This window comes from Planococcus citri, chromosome 4 (genome assembly GCF_950023065.1).
Source record: "Planococcus citri chromosome 4, ihPlaCitr1.1, whole genome shotgun sequence".
NCBI classification, from domain to species: Eukaryota; Metazoa; Arthropoda; class Insecta; order Hemiptera; family Pseudococcidae; genus Planococcus; species Planococcus citri.
In genome coordinates, this window is record NC_088680.1 from 16,078,997 (window position 1) to 16,096,719 (window position 17,723).

Consider the following 17,723-nt stretch of genomic DNA (forward strand, 5'->3'; position numbering starts at 1 on the left):
CACACGAAGAGACCAGAGAATTCCACATGCACATGCTCGAAGGTAGTAGGCCAATTCCAGTCTATGGACTTGTTGGCATTATTGGCGGGAGAGCAACAGGCGAGATGTGCTGTGCGGGTTAAACGAACCGTGTCGTTGGGTGTCTGAAGTGCAGAACCAAGCATGCGTTAGGTTTTTTTCCAACTTTATAATGTAATTTCATTAACATCGGCTAAAATATGTTATAATTTCATTCTATAAGTAAAGTAATTTCCACTCAGCAGTGCTGGAGGATGAAACCTTCTTCTGAGGTGATTTTGAAAATACCGCAGAAAAACAAACTCGAAAGATTACCGAGCTGGGAGCTGGGTGCGCGTAGGCGGCCTGAAAAGGTGTCAAAGTCGAGTGATGCCAACCATATCGTCGGTTGGAAGTATTACGATATCAACTAGTTTGCTTCCTGCTGCAATAAATTGCAACTACGAGTACGAGATATCTAATATAATAAGCGTCATTTGGTACTGGCAGACCCAGACTCTCAGACGCATTCGATGGATGAATTGTACGTCGCGTTGCACGTGAAATAGAAAGAAGACGAATTTTACACGGTTTGTTTTTTCTTTCTATTCGTCGTCTCTAGGTCTTTCTTTCTTTCGTCTTAAATCGTTGTATTTGTCATCGTGACCGTATTGGAACGCGAGCTCAAACCTTGACCTAATTATTATACCCGGTACAGGTAGGCCACTGACATTCCATAACGATGCGGCACCTTAGCGTGAGCTGAGCTGCGCAGACGACGCGATGCCGATACCTATACCTACCTACCGGTGTATTTATCTAGTTTTCACGCGGAATTAACTAACCAGAAGATGAAGACGAGCTTACAAGATAGAAAACTCCAACTCGGGCTATTTATCAGTGGCAAAAAAGAAAAAAATGGGAAATTTAAATGTTTAGTTGGATTAATTTCAAAGTATTTTACAGATGCTCGTGATTGATCGTCGAGTCGTAAATTATGTCTACTCGGCTGACGTATACATTACAATGGGTGGTCCACGAGCACTTTTACTTTAAATCGGTTATAAACGGTGCGTCTTCTTCTCTCGTAAACAAGGTGTAATGGCGTAATTGCTTCGAGTGCTGTTTGGTGTACCAAACTTGAGGTATACCTACGTTTGCTTGAGTATCTTGGAAGAGTGACGATCATATTATTCAGAGGCGACCGAATGATGAAATATCGAAAGCGAACTGAACTGGGCATGTTTTTAGAGATTTTTTAGATGCCGAAAAGTGGTTTATATACTCGTAGATTGGTGCTGTTGTAGATGCATCAGCATTGGTTTGTGTTTTCGTTTTGAAGATGAAAGAGAAACATCTGGTTGTACTATTGGATCTTGATTTATTCGACAATTCGGTGTAGCGATTAGTCTCAGTCAAATGAGATATATTTGTTCGAATGCTCGCGTAGGTATCGTTGAAATTGACCTAGATAGTTATGTTTTTGAATAGTGAATTTGGTTGGTATTTGATTGCAGATGAGCAATACTGACGTCTTTGAGATGATTTCGTTTTTGTTTTCGTTCAAATTTTAAACCCTGTTTGAAAAAGGTCGCTTTTCGAATTCCAATTTCAGCAAAGTAAAGATAGTAGCATTTTTAGAGGCCCTTTTTCTACTGACTCATCATGGGTCTAACAAAACTCCCAGACAAAAAAATCATGACTTTTCATGACCTATTTTTTATGTACATTTTTATCCAGTAAATAAGTAGGTATAATAGCATATTTGCTTGTCGCACAGGGATGCTAATTTTTTACACGATCAAAAATTGAGTATTTCAATTTTTTCAACAAACTTTTCATTTTTTCATTTTATGGACTTAAGTATAAAAAAATTTTCAACTGTGTTTTGAGCAAAATTCATGACTTTTTCGTGATTTTTCATGACTTTCATGACCCTTAGACACCCAGCTCATGAGAAAAAATGGTTAAAGATTCTCATAAACGTTTTCAAAAAATCTTAAAATTTCGAAATATGTGATAAGGCAGCTACCACTCGAGAAATATTCTTTCTATAGGTCGCAATTCAACCACTTTGTTTTTGTTTTTTTTTTGACATGAGTAAGAAATTTTTTTTCTTTCTAAAAGCACATCATTTTTCTTCATAAAAAAAATGACCCAAAGTCACGAAATGTACGACTGAGAAGCAACAACTCTCCAAATTTTCCATCTACATCGCATTCTAATCATCAAGTACATATCAACGCATTTTCAAAGGTCATTTTGGACTTGACTGAAAAAAATGTATTTTTTGAAAATTTGATTATGTTTTTAGGAAAATTTGAGCCCCTGAAAAACACAATTTCCTCCATCAATGTAAAAATTGACGTTCTAAACCCGATGGCAATTTAAATATGACTAAAAATAAGGTATTACAGGTCAAGATGTCCAAAAATCAGAACAAGCTCCTGCAAAAAAAACAGGCAAGATTTCTGGTATATAGGACATTTATTCAAATGTTCCAACTGGAAAGGGGTCAAAAAAGGGTCAAAATTCAATCGAGTTGAAATTTCGTCAAGAACAATTTTTTTTTATTTTCAAAGAGAAATTTGAAAAGATTTGAAAATTTTGAAAGAAGAAAAAAAACTTGAAGTTTGATAGACAAAAATTTAAAAAATCTGTACTTCACAAAGTAGGACTTTTCGGCAATAAGGGCAAGAAATCAGCACTTTTCTGTAATTTTGGCATTGAAAAGGGGATTTTTTGGCAAAAAAAGGACTTTTTGGCAATTTTGGTTAAAAAAAAAAACAGAACAGATGAAAATTTTTACGAAAAAATCAGAACTTTACAGTGATTTTGGGAGACAAAAAAGGTCTTATTGGTCATTTCGGCAGAGGAGGAATTTTATTCAGTTTTAGCACAAAAGAGTTTTTGACAATCTCACAAAAAAAAAGAATTTCTCAGCAATTTAGCCAAAAACTGGCTCTTTCTTCGTGTAGGTAATTATGGGAAAAAATTAGACTTTTTGACCATTCTGGCAAAACACACATTAAAAACTATAAAATTTGATTTGAAAAAATAAATCAAATTTCAAAAATTGGAAGTTTTATAGTTGATTGTTTCACCCTTCTCTTCGTCTTTCCCCACCTCAAGTGAATTCGGATCAAACAATCGACTCAAATACCCCTATTAAGCAGCTGATTTCTGGTAGGACATTTGTTCAAATGTTCCAAATGAAACGAGGGCAAGGCTATAATTCATTCAGGTTAAGATTTCATCAGGTCAAAATTTTTCCAGTTTCAAAAAGAAATTTCAAAAAATTCCAAAATTTTAAAAGAAGAAAAAAACTTGAAGTTTGAATGAAAGCTGCACTTGACAAAAAAGGGATTTTTGGCAATATGGGCAAAAAATTGCACTTTTTGTAAGGATTTTTTGGCGGGAAAAAAATGATTTTTTGGCAATTTTGGTAAAAAAAAACAGGACTTTTTATGATAATTTTCACAAAAAAAGTTCTTGTTGTTCATTTTGACAAGGGAAGAATTTTTTGCAGTTTTGGCACAAAAGAGTTTTAGGCAATCTCACAAAAAAAGAATTTCTTAGCAATTTAGGAAATAACTGGGACTCTCTTCGTGTATCCATCAAAACTTTTTGACAATTTCAGCAGAACACAAGACTTTTTGACCAATTTAACAAAACACACGATAAAGACGATCAATCATGTGATTTGAAAATATAATGAAATTTAAAAAAAGGCGGAGTAATTTTACCTATCTCTTCGTCTTTCCCCAGATCAAGTGGATTTGGATCAAACAAATCGACTCAAATACTACCCCTATTTTTTCTGACACTGCTCCTGGCGCACAACCCGTATACACTTTTTTGAGAGGTGGGATTCAATTGACCAATTCGAATGATCCCGAACCAAACCGATCATATCCGAACTGCACCGAAAGCATTGAAATAATCCTTAACTTGGACAAAATACAAACTCGTCAAACTCTTTCTAGTCCAATGAAAAATTGAAAAATATGAAACTGATTTTTCATCCAGCTCTCCTCCTGGCGCAAAATCCGCATCCTCCAGAAAATTATACCGCGGTCGTTTTAAAAACCCTCAGTAGTGAACAAAATTTACTAAGATTTCTAGCTTTTGAACCCAGTTTCGAAATTACACATTTTTAAAGCGAGTTTCAACGCTTCACAGCCCATCAACTTCAACAAAATCAACCAAAATTCAGACAAAACCTCGTACACATATTTTCACATTATCAATCTAACACACATTATCCTCCTAAACGATCAATTTGAACAATCAACATACATCATCGATAAAATATTCTCAGCTACGAGTTACAATATTTCCCAAGACTCGAACCATCCAAAACCATAACTCATTAGTCATTAAGCATTACATGATTCTTTGAAAACAATACCCACCACTAACACTTGAATTCAATTACCAATCTAGTTCTTATAACGATAGGTACTTCTAATATAGGATACCCTAAACCGCAAGTACATACGTATCGATATCGTATAGGAAAAAGCACAAGTAACACTAATTTCATCTATACCAAACATTTCATACACTCTTCACTCTCCACTCTCGGTATTCCTCACATTTTGAAATCTCCATCCGACCTACATAATTCACGCTAATAAAAAAGGAATTTCCACTCGTTTCGCCAACAACAATTTAGAAGAGTGTTTTGAAACACCAAGGTGGCTGAATTCCTCTCTCGAGTCATCTGTGACGATCCGCAATGGCACCATCGGCGGTATATATTATTTTGATAAGAGGCGGCAATAATAATAAATATAGCGTTTAACTAAGAGTAAAATGGGTTCGGTTTACCATAGTGCGTCGTGTAATTACGCCATTAACATTTTATGTAAGACACGTCCCGTCCCTGCTCGTTGTTGTTGTTTTATTTTTATTTCCATCATTTCTTCTCTTTTCTTAATTAATAGCCTCTTTAATTCCGACAATATACTATAAAGGACTATAAATACTACGAGTAAGTAAATCAATTGCACAACAGAGAACAGTGTCCCATAAAACGTTGTCTCTTTCAATTTTCACAACTCGCGACGACGCGACGAAGCTGCGACTTGCGAGCTGGAGGAAGCTACACGAGCGATGAAGGGCTTCTTATCAAAGCGTGTCAATCGTAATAATATCCGATAAATACGCGAAAAATTAATAACTCGGCCAATGTGTGTAAGAGAGATGTGTGTAGTGTGTGCTTAATATTTACCTACCTATAGACCTACACACACACCCGGTAAAAAGAATTCTAATTACACATCTAGACCTAGACGAACTAGTGTAACGGTTTTAACAATATTATACGCCTTGTATACGAGCACTTCATGCTATTATACCTTGAACTTGTTTCAACAGCAATTACCGCCGCCACGCCGCTCGATTCGACGAACATTCAACAACGCGCCATAATAAACAAACTTAATTTTACCAATATAGTTTCGGTATATAGAATGGAAAAAAAAACACTCGTAGAACTAATGTTCGAGTCGTACGTACGAACGGTGTAATAATAATTCGCGAATAAACAAAAGATGAGCAATGAGCATCACCATCATCAGCCACCACGTTAATAAATCTACGTACTTATTACCTATATCAAATTTGTAAAATAATTCATCGCACTGTTTAGTGTGTTTACATTACACCCTAAGATCGAGTACCATATGCTTATGCACTTAATTAGCAATAGTACGTGTATTTTTACTCACCACAGAATGGTATTCCTTCCGGGATCCATTGGCCGGATTTGTCGCAGACTCTTCGCGATGGACCCAGCAATTCGAATCCTCTTTCACATTGGTAAGTGGCCACTGTACCGACGGTGAACGTTTCGTTGGAAAAGTACACCGTCGAGTGGGCAGGTGATCCGGGAAATCTGCATACTTCCGATAAATCTGTAAAAGAAAAAAGAAATCAAATTTAGCAACAAAAAAAAAAAAATTGAAAGAATAATCATAAATTCGTAATATAGGAAAATAAACAAAATTGAACAAAGTTTACGAAAAGTGCTGGAACACGACAAAAACATTGATATTATTAGTGAAACGTTCTGAATACACGAGAGAAAATTAAAGCTACAGAAGACTGATTTTTTTAATCGAAAGCTCTAAACGAGTATCTGCCTGCTCATCCTAAAATTTTAGCGAGGGCCTAATTTTGATTTTAGAAGGGTCCCAAAGGGGCAGAGGTTCTGAAATCAACACAGAAAAATCTTGTTTTCTCTAAAATTGTACTTCAACCTCAAATTCAAAATTTGAACCAATTTGGTCCCATAGCAAGGTGTCTAACAAAATTTCAAAATGAAAAAGTAGGACTTTAGCAGGACTTTTGAGACTCCTTTATGAGAAGGCACTGTGGAGGGAAGGGGTAACATTCGACAATTTTTTCAATTTTCCGCTTTTTTCAATGTCTTCTCTGGACATTTCAAGATTTTTTTAAAGAGTGGAGGGAGGGTGTCAAATGCACCTTTACCATTTACAATTTTCATTGGCGAGACATTCTGCGAACAACTCACGACATTTTTTTTTTGGAAGGAGGAGACACATGAATTTGGGGAAGAGTTGACAATATTTTTACCATCTCAATTTTTCGTTTTTCAAATTTTTCAACTTGTTTTGAAGGTTTTTCATGAAATTATTATCAAAGGTGCATACATACTTTTTCAAACGTAATTGCTCAAAAAAAAATGCAATTTAAGTCATTAAAAATTACGCCACCTTTTTAGGTTCGAAACATAAAATACATAGGTAAATGGTATTGAGAACAAAAAAAAAAAAAAAAAAAAACTTAAAAAGCGAAACAAGACATAAATCCTTTTCCGTGAAATTTTCTTTAGCAACCATCCCCTTCTCCCTCCAAATTTTTTAAATGAAAAAAAATCGAGTTTTTTGATGAAATTTACCCACACTTTTTAATACCCCACCTATTTTTATTTTAGGGATTTTTGAATAACCAACTCTCAACGATTCTCGTCTGATATGAAAAAATGTAAGAATCGAAGTACTCTTCTTTACGTTTCATTTTTAGTACTTTTTTTCTGGATATCTATCGTTTTCAAAAATCCCAAATTCGCGACTTTTTCACAATTTTTCGTGACATTTTAAAGTTTTTTTTCGCGATTTTTTTCCAATTATTTTTCGGCTATTTTTAAAAAAAGTACTTTTTTTGCCAATTAAAATTTTTTGGGCATCACAGTGTTCGGTTACTAGAAATTCAAAAATTCGTACTTTTTTGGTACTTTTTTTCGTATAGTCTCTCCCCCCCCCCCAATCTGATCTTCAGGATGTCAACAAATTTTTGAAATTATTCTAAGTATACGAATTTTTTCTCCATGTAGATACATGAAACCCCTTCCCTTTCCCTTCCCTTCCCAAAAGTAGAGCCACAGCTTTATAAAAGATTTCCCATTTTTTCGAGAAAAAAAGCTATTTACAAATTGAAATTTTTCAGATAGACAATCCAATTTTGGAAAAGTAAAGCAATGATGTAATTCAAGAAATATGCCCCAGATACCCAATTTTTAGAATTTTTGGACCCTGAGAAAATGAAACATGGTCAAACATAATCTGTGCTAAAAATTTTCCCATTTTTGGTTCAGTTAATAATAGAAAGGTTCATAAGGGTACAATGTAGTCAATTAATTTTTGAGAAGAATTTAACCTCAAATCCCAAATTTGAATAAATTTTGTCCCATAGAAGCCGAGACATGCCCCAGAAACAATTTTTTTAGAATTTTTGGACCCTGAGAAAATGAAAGAAGGTCAAGCATGATCTGTGATAAAAATTATCCAATTTTTGCTTAAGGTGCGAATGGAAACGTAATCATTTATTTTTTTTTTAAATCAACCTAAAATCCAAAAGTTGAACCAATTTGGCCTCTTAAAGGTCGAGACGTACCCAGAAACAAATTTATAAGCATTTTTAAACCCTGAGAAAATAAAACTTGTGGTCAAGCATGATCTGTGCAAAAAACTTCCCAATTTTTAATTCAGTTAGGAATGAAAAGGTATAAGGGTTGTTTTGACCATGTTCAATGCCACCGAAGGGAGAGGAGGCGTTCTGTGGTATCAGATTGAAACAATATCCTAATAATTATGGAATTAATGCTGAGTCTTCAAATTACGTAGTAACAATACTTATTGATTTTCATTTTCCAATTTTTTTTTTTTCAAGTTCATTGGTCAAAATTGAAGGACTTTGTGCTCTCGAGGGGTGTTGAAATCCAACTTCGAAAATTGAAACGTGAATTCTGAACGAGGAGTTCTATCGACACAAATTATGAGAGTCTAATTGTAAAAAATTGAATTTCCAATCATCTGCATGTGATTTTTTTTTACAAAGGCTTTTGAGATGGAATGCTCGAAATTTCCAGTGCTCCGGAGGCTCAGCAGTGAAGGTTTTTTGTTTTTATCAAAAAAGTACATAATAAAACCTCACATAGTATAAAATTAAGTTTTCAGTAGTCCTCATGTCATGACTTCCTTTTCAAAATATTTCTGAAAAAAAAAACTGAAAATTTTTATACCCACCTATTTTGTACCTATTATTGACTTCACTTTCCTATTTTACTTCAAACACTTGAGCCCAGGTGAATTTTTCAGGTTTTTAAAAATTCAAGCGAAATAATTCTGAGCACTCGTGTTGAAAAAATGAAAGAATTTGGCCGAGAAGTGAAGGATATCTGTGCTGGGACTGGTGAGAATGCTTTTGCGCTAGTTGCTCTTGTAACACATTTAGAAGACATTTTTAAAATTTTTTCTTCCAAAAATCCTCGTTTTCTATCAAAAAACGTCCATTTTTACCTGCCCAGGAAAAAAAGTTTTATAAACTTGTATAGAATTCTATAAAAATTGCATTAACTTGTATAGAGTTCTATAAAAATTGCATTCAATTTTATAGAATTTCATCAAAATTGAAATAGCTTTTTATAAAGGTGTATCAAATATGATACAATTGTATGCAGTTTTATACATTCCTATACATTTTCATAAAAAGAAAAATAATTGCTTTGATAAAATTGCATAAAATTTTATAGAATTTCATCAAAATTGAATTAGCTTTTTATAAAGGTGTATCAAATGCATATAATTGTATACAGTTTTATACATTCACATAGATTTTGATAAAAAGAAGAGTAATTGCTTTGATAAAATTGTATAAAATTTTTTTCAGTAAAATGGATATTTTGCATTAATTGTATAAACGTTTATAAAATTGTTTAAAACTGTGTACATTTGTATAGAATTTGATTCAGCTGTATAAAATTTGATAAAATTGATCAAATATGGTGTTGGTTTTTATTTTTTTTTTTTATCAAAATTTATGCAATTTTATCAAATAGACAATATTTTATACATTTTTATACAAGTTTATCAAAAATGATACAATTGTATCAAATGAAATGGTATAGTTAGTACTCTTAGATAAAGTACTGCATCATTCTCTATAATTGATTTTATTGATCTCTTCTAATTATTCCACTCAAAGTGTCATGTGTAGTGAAGTGACGAGCGTGGGACTTAATTTTTGATAAAAAGTGGATGCTTTGGAAGCCCACAATCCACAAAATGTTTGAATCAATGTTAAAATTTGTCTTCATAACAACCACACATAAAATTTTATAAAAAATACCCAATTATTTTTTATACAAAATTTGTCTCTATCAAACTGTATACAACTGCATACAACTGCATAAAATTTTATACAGTTGTATACAGTTTGATAGAGACAAATTTTGTATAGAAAATAAGTGGGTATTTTTTATAAAATTCTATAAAACTTTTTTCCCCGGGTGCTAAGAAACTAGTACATATTTTTGACTCTCCTATCGCCCCAATATTTTTTTTCAAAATTTTGGAGCAAAAACTTTATTGTTGGGTGGTTTTTGGTCTCTCGTTGCATCATTGAAAAACTCTCCGTAGGCAAACTAGACTTTCTATATGAATCTCGACTCGATGCACATTGAAATCTGATCCCCTTCTTTCTCACTCAAAAAAGCTCACATTTCGAACACTTCGTACTTCGTACTTCGTCTACACGAATTATGAACTATATTTCTAATCTGGCCTCAAAAAAATAGATCGCTCAGGACGATATTATATATGCTGATTAGTGATTAGAATTTCGCAGCACGCATTTCCCATCACGTCTATTCTGTACGTATACGTCTCCGTATACGCGGCAATCGATCAGTTCCGTATTGTTCTTGGACTCTCTCGAGGCCGATGTGCCATATCGACGACGATGAAGCCAACTCCGAGAGATGAAAATCGTCGTAAAATACTCGTACAAAAGGTGCTGATGGCCGAACAATGGGCGCCATCGCCATACGCATCGATAGTAGGTCCAGCTCTGTACGCGATGCGACGTTTATTGATTATTAAATAGGCGATGTGCAAGAAGTGTCGATGTGGATGTCGCCCTATAGCGGACCTATTGGCAGAGTCATTGATATTCGCGAACAATCGTCTACGATGACCGGCGCGATTTTTATCGTACGGATTGAAAAATTCGACCTGAATGATTTTTTTCGCCATAGTTTCGATAATACGTAGGTACCAAAGTCTAAAAGTAGAAATCGCTATACTTTGCAAGTACGATATAAGATATTTCTCTCGTTATCTGCGATTTTCAACTACGACATTCGATTAATGCATAATACAATGAGAAATAGCTGATCTTCGATGATTAGAGGATTTTGTTTCTCTTCGATACTCGCGTGGGTTGGTGGGGGGGGGGTCGGGGTACTGTGTGCTAATCACAGATGTTACATATAAGATGCAGAATATGTGTTATTGCGTTGCGGAGCATTTGAAATTATTGGACAGACGTGCTTGCAAGCTCGACGAAATGAAGTAATTACCTAAGACAGCATATGCTCAGCCAAGCATAGGTTGACTGACCCCACTAATGTGATGTTCTGTGCGCTTCATACCACACTGGATGAGATAGCGGTAAGGAAGACGTGTCAAGGATGGCGGACGTACTCGTACCAATCTTGGAGATCGATATGATGATGAAGATGAGAGAACGGGGAAAGAGGGTGTGGGTGATAGGATAGAGATACCTCGAGTCGTAAAGAAGATAGTGCAGGTGTAAAATGTAAAGGTGGGTATATGGAATATGGATGTGAACTTTGTGTCTGGAATGTGTAATTATAGGCGAGATATCAAGCATTTAATGAAGAGAAGTTTATCGAAATCGTTCTAAGGAGTTTTTATGACTTTAATATCTTGTTAGGAAGAAATTTTGGTGGGGAATTGAGAAAAAAATTAAAACCCTTATACCTTTCCATTCCTAACTGAACCAAAAATTGGAAAGTTTTTAGCACCTGATCATGCTTGGCCATGCTTCATTTTCTCAGGGTCCAAAACTTCCAAAAATTTTGTTTCAGGGACATGTCTCGGCCTCTATGGGACCAAATTGGTTTAAATTTGTGATTTGAGGTTAATTTTTTTCACAGCTCTCCATTTTTAACTGAACCAAAAATGGGAAAATGTTTAGCACAGATTATATGTTTGACCATGTTTCATTTTTTGCAGGGTCCAAAAATTCGAAAAATCTTGTTTCTGGTGCATGTCTTCTCGGCCTCTATGGGGCCAAATTGGTTAAAATATGGGATTTGAGGTTAATTTTTTTCAATTCTAAAAATTTGGTTTCTGGGGCCGAATGTTTTCATTTTCAAAGAAGACTAGAAAAAAATGAAAGAAATCACAAAGTTAGAAGAAATTGAAAAAAGCATAACTTCATCTTCGAAATAAGGGAAAGAATTGAACAATTCTATCAATCCGGACGAAGCTGTGGCATATGGAGCTGCTGTTCAAGCCGCTATTTTTAGGCAATTCAAACGAAAAATACGACTTCTTAGACAGCTAAGGCAAAAATCTGTACTAAATTTCGGATGTTTTGGCAAAAAAGCAAGAATTTCTCAGGAATTTTGGCAAAAAACTGAAACTTTTAGACAATATTGACGAAAATAGGGCTTTCTGGAATTTTTGCAATGAACAGGACTTTTTTTACATTTTTGAAAAAGTTACGCACAACTTTTTGTCAATTTTGGGGGGAAAATGCAACTTTCTGAAAATTTTGACAAAGCACAGGTAATTTTGTCAGTTTTTGCAAAAAAGCAGAACTTTTGGTATTTCTCTCAAAAAAAGAAATTTTTTTTTAGCAATTTGTAAGTATGTAACTTTCACACAATTTAGACAAAAACAGCACCGGGAATTTTGACAAAAACTTGCAATTTTGAAAAAAATCACTACCTTTTTCCAACCACATTTCTAGAAAGCTCTCAACTCGAACCTCCCCCCCCCCATCCATCATGCACAAAAAAAATAACAACGTCAAACTTTTCACAGGGAAATTTTCAACAAAAAAATGAAATTGGGAGAAAATTTATATCACAAAATATTTTATAACTTCATCAAAAATAAACTTTTTTTTCAATAATTTGAAGGTGATTGTTGCGAGTTTGATTTTTTTCATTTTCTTACAACCTTTTTTTTTTTAGTAAATTCACTACTTTCACTTCCCATTTTTAAAATCACTACCTTTTTCACTACTTTCATCACCTGTTAGATACCCTCAATAAGGACTTTTTTTTTGATATTTGAAAAAATTATTATGACTTTTTGTCAACCTTGGGAAAAAATCCAACTTCCTAAAAATGTTGATAAAACACAGGTTTTTGGTAATTTTTGCAAAAAACAGAACTTTTGGGATTTTTCTCAAAAAACGATTTTTTTTTAGCAATTATTGTACAGTAATTTTTACACAATTTAAAGAAAAACTGCACTGGGAATTTTGACAAAAAATTGGAACATTTAGACAATACATATTGACAAAAACGAGACTTTCTGGCATTTTTGCAATACCTAAACAGGACTTTTTTCTGACAATTTTGAAAAAATTATCTATGGTTTTTTGACAATTTTGGGGAAAAAACAACTTTTTAAAAATTTGGACAAAACACAGGTCTTTGACAGTTTTTGCAAAAAACAAAACTTTTGAGATTTTTTCCCAAAAAACGAAATTTGTTTCAGCAATTGTATGGAACTTTTACACAATTTATACAAACCAGAAACCAGCACTAGGAATTTTGGCAAAACATTGGAACTTCCAAGAGAATATTGACAAAAACGATGACATTTTTTTAATGAACAGAACTTTTTTTGACAATTTTGAAAAAATTACCAATGGCTTTTTGATAAATTTTGGAGAAAATGCATTTTTCTGAAAATTTTGACAAAATAGAGGGTTTTGGCGACTTTGGCAAAAAACAGGATTTTGGAATTTCTCTCAAAAAACAGAAATTTTTTTTAGCAAGTATTGTATGTAACTTTTACACAATTTAGACAAATAAGCAGCACTTTTTTGATGTTTTGGCAAAAAAAAACAAGATTTTTACTTGGCAATTTGTTTAAATAAACCAGGACTTTGAAGACATTTAAGGCAAAAAATACCCATTTTCGTGGATGTTTTAGCAAAAAAGTAGGAATTTCTTGGAAATTTTGACAAAAATTACTACTTTTGTCATTTTTGCAACAAATGAGGTTTTCTTGACAATTTTTTGCAAAAAATGAACTTCCTGACTTTTTTGGCAAAAAACAGCACATTCAAGATAAAAATGAGAACTTTTCATAATTTTTGTCAAAAAAAGTAACCCGAAACAATTTTTCAAAAAAATAGGACTTTCTTGATAATTTTGATAAAAAATGGACTGAAAATCAATATTTTTGCAAAAATGGGACTTTCCGACCATTTTGACAAAAAAAGAGGACCTTTCAGGCTATTTCGAAAAAAACACGACTTTCTCAGGCAACTATAGAAAAATCAGCATTTCGTAGATGTTGTAATCCTGCAATTTTCCTTCACATAAAAAAAAATCGCAGTAAAAATGTCAACTTCCTCGACACTAAAACGCTAATACATCCAGTGGGAGGTATTTTCCTCCACCAATCTCCTCATTAAATCTCACTAAACTCCGCCAATTTCTTCTACTCTTCCAAAAAACCCATAATTTTAGGTTTCTAGATCACTTTTTCACAGCACACGTGCATTAATACGCGATCTTTACAGTTTCAACTAACTAAATCTCGCATACAATGTACACATGGATGTATTACGCACTAATACCCTTGAATACAATACCACAAGAGTCGGTTCCTTTCCCTTGTTTGGTCGCTATACGAGTATACCGACGTCGTCGTCGTTCCGCAGTGGTCAACGAGCAAGGTAGGTTTTCGCAACGATTCCGTTATCAGCGTATAAATTAATTACATTATGTAGCATAGGCAAGGCACATGGACCCGACGACCATAAGGTGCGTAGATACAGATTTCGTACGTGAAAGTACCAGCACAACAGTTAGTAACAAGTCCAAGTATCCGAATAAATACACAGCGACATGGTAATCTATTATTAGCACATACAGACCTTCACCCTGAGTACCTAATTTTCCAGTACGTATTTCCAATACCTACATGGATATTTTGAGAAATCGCACACGCTACCGCGTTCGGTTTCGTTTAATGAAATTTAACCAAACCAAATGCGAATGCGAATGGCGATTTTTGCGTAAGTACGTAAATGAGGAAGAAAGTGTGGATAAATCGTAGCAAGTTGGCAATTACTCTCGGCTGCGAGCATTTAGCACACACTCTGGCTTACCTATAAACACATACCTCTTGGTATAGAGTGCTATAAACGCCTGCGCCATCGCAAGTCTAGTCCGCCGATAAAAGCGTTAAATTTTGTACCAACGACTTAGACTCGCTTCAAAGGAGATCTAGAACAATGCACGCCAAAATGGTTCTTTATTCAACTGGTGGTACTATGTACTATAGCTATACAAGAGTAAGTCAAGAAGGTACCAAGTACACGAAAATTTTACTACCTCTAGTCCTCTACTCGTCGAGACGTCGATGTCGCTAACGAACGTCGAAATTACCCTAATTATACCCGCCTCGCTCGTACCTAAGCTAATTTATTTACAATAATCTCTGCTTCCGAATCTAACCTACAAAATGAAATTCCACCAGATGCTCCATCATTTACCTACGCATCTTCTTTTTACCCAGCACAGGACGATCGACGACGTCGACGAATAAATCAATAGAGTCATTAGTATCTGCAGTATCGATTTCGACTAAAAACGTTCGCTTTCTTTAGAGCAGAGTAGAGTAGTAAAATCATCATTATCCGGCATCTATGCTACAGGTAAAAGATAATCGAGGCACTCTCTAGCAATGAACTTCACAACAGACCGCATATACCAATGTCACGCGAAATTGCCAAAATCATCGTAAAAGGACATCGATTTTCGTATCGTATAGAAAGTAAACTGATTTTAAATAAATCAACGCTTCGTCTCGAAAACCAAAACGATCTGCGAACTGTCAACTTGAGGTAATCAATCGTATCGTACCGTCTCGATATAATTTCTTCTCACACAACTCGATGACATTTTTATTACGCAATATCGCCGCCATAAATTCCTCGCAAATTCTTCCCTCCCTCCTCCCTCGACCCCTCAATCTGAAATCCCGCCATCGAGTGTGTAAATATTATTACTTATTGGAAATACCTAAACCGCCGTACGAGTACGTAAATTTTTCATAAATATTCGTCTCAAATGCTACCATTTAAAAACGTCGAATACCGCAAAACGTGTTTTTTTTGCGGTCACAAGTGAGAAAATTTTCCTCAAAGATGGCTACGTATACAAGGAAATAAACACATATCTCCGAGTACACAGCTAGTACACCTCCTACTTGAACCTACCGATGATTATACGATCGTATATGATAAATCACTTAAAAGTAATATGTATTTATCGAGTTTCTATATCCTCTTATGTATGTACGACGACGACGCGAAAAAGCAGCGAATATGTAACCGTACAAAAGAGATAGGTAAATTACGAACAATTTTTCTCAGATCGGCGACGATGACGACGACTCGACTTCGTCATGCATCTGACACGAGGAAGTGGCTATATCGCTCAGCCATGGACTTCCGTCATACTCAACTGATCGAGCATTTGATATGTTTTCACTAATTTCGTGTAAGTATTACGATACGATTCCTCCTTTACAATATTATACTCCTCTATGAACACGACTCGGATGCGTAAAGTGCGACTTCGTCGGAGGTAAACGTATGAGTATGACGTCACAGAGTAAAAGAAATGTCAGAATTTTTTATTAGAGTTTGTCGTAATTTGAGTGTATCGAAGCGTTGATACCACGTTCATGGTTAAAAAATTAAACCAAGGTACGGTGAATTATTTCATATAAAAGACATAGGTAGGTAAAGTAGATGATGAAACCGGAATCAGAATTTTAAATGTATTTTCTATCACTCAGCGAATAAGTCCCGGATTTATGAAGATTAGCTCGAATTTAGAGCTCTTTATATTGAATAAATTTTTTCAAAGATAGGAAATTGGAGGAGCAAATTGAACGCCCTCCCCTCTCTTCAATTTCGTAGGAAAATCAAAATTAAGATCGATTTTGGTGTGGATTTCATAAATGTATCGAGCATGCCAAGTGCAGAAATCAGGCTCAACATGAGATCAGATCCTCGTATGAATCATGAGGGTAGAGGAGGGGGGAGGGGCATAAAATATTCCAAATGAGTTATCAACTGTGATGCGATTCTTTCGTCGTTTTTCAGAATTCTTGAGGGGAAACAGGGGCTTCATGTGCCTCTCAAGTTCATTTTCGAAGCATAGGTGGGTCAAATTGTAAATTGAGACACATATTACTGCATTTGGAAAGCATGATTTTCATATGAAAACGACATTGATATCGATCACTTTGGTTTTGCCCAAAATGGAGGGTGGGGGGGGGGGGGTCACATGCATTTACACTTTATCGATGCAAATCAGAGTGTCTACTAAAATCAAAAAAGCGAATTTCTCGCCTTTTTCTTGCTTTTTTCTTGCTTCCAAAAATGAAATTTCTTACCCTTCTTCATATAACCCTTCTAACCCCCCCCCCCCACAAAATTTCTCAAAAATTTATTCTTCAAAGCAGAGAAGTGAATTAATTTTTCTCAAATGAAAAAATAATAATAAAAAAACATAATAAAAACGTTGAGACAAGTGGATCGAAGTCATGTTATTTGGGGGAGGGGGTGTATTGTATGATGTCATTTTGGCAACAAAAAATTGTTATTTTTCCGGAGAGCAAGATTAGAATTTTAGACACGAAAAATCGACATTTTCGGTAGTTTTCAGAAAACCCTTTAGGTACAATGAATGATCACTGTATTGAAATTAAGGTAAAATTGCTGCTCAAGCGAAGCGAGAGCGAAAATTTGTCGAAAAAATTGGCGTGAAAAACGAAAAAACTACCATTTTGTATGCTTTATTTTACATTTTCATCGGAGCACAATAATATCAAGAATTTTTAAATTTAGTCGTTCTGTTCAGAAATGCAGAAAATGAAAACATTGCACTTTTCAAATGGTTTGGGTATTACCTGGAAATGAAAAATTTCCTACTTAATTTTTGAATTCTTAAAAGCTTTGAAAACAGTACCTTGAATGGCCCGAGCGAAGCGAGGGCCAAATTTTTGGAAAATTTTCAATTCGAAAAGTAGAACAACATCAATTTTAACAAAATAAAAACTTAAAATTTTGGTGGGATAGCTTCGATTTTTCAGAGATTTTTGATGTGAATTCTTGGAAATTTTCTT

At 34.6% G+C, this 17,723-nt stretch overlaps 1 protein-coding gene across 5 annotated transcripts in view; it reads right to left on the reverse strand.

Moving 5' to 3' along the window:
• Positions 1 to 17,723, reverse strand: part of LOC135845675 (sushi, von Willebrand factor type A, EGF and pentraxin domain-containing protein 1) — a 165,774-nt gene that overhangs the window by 69,297 nt on the left and 78,754 nt on the right. For all 5 annotated transcript variants that reach the window (XM_065364446.1, XM_065364442.1, XM_065364443.1 and 2 more), the window contains one exon: positions 5,733 to 5,918. Coding sequence is in view for 4 of the 5 variants with exons in the window: in XM_065364442.1 (XP_065220514.1) it covers positions 5,733 to 5,918 (186 nt within the window). In the remaining variant the exon portion in view is untranslated. The remainder of the gene's footprint in view (positions 1 to 5,732; positions 5,919 to 17,723) is intronic.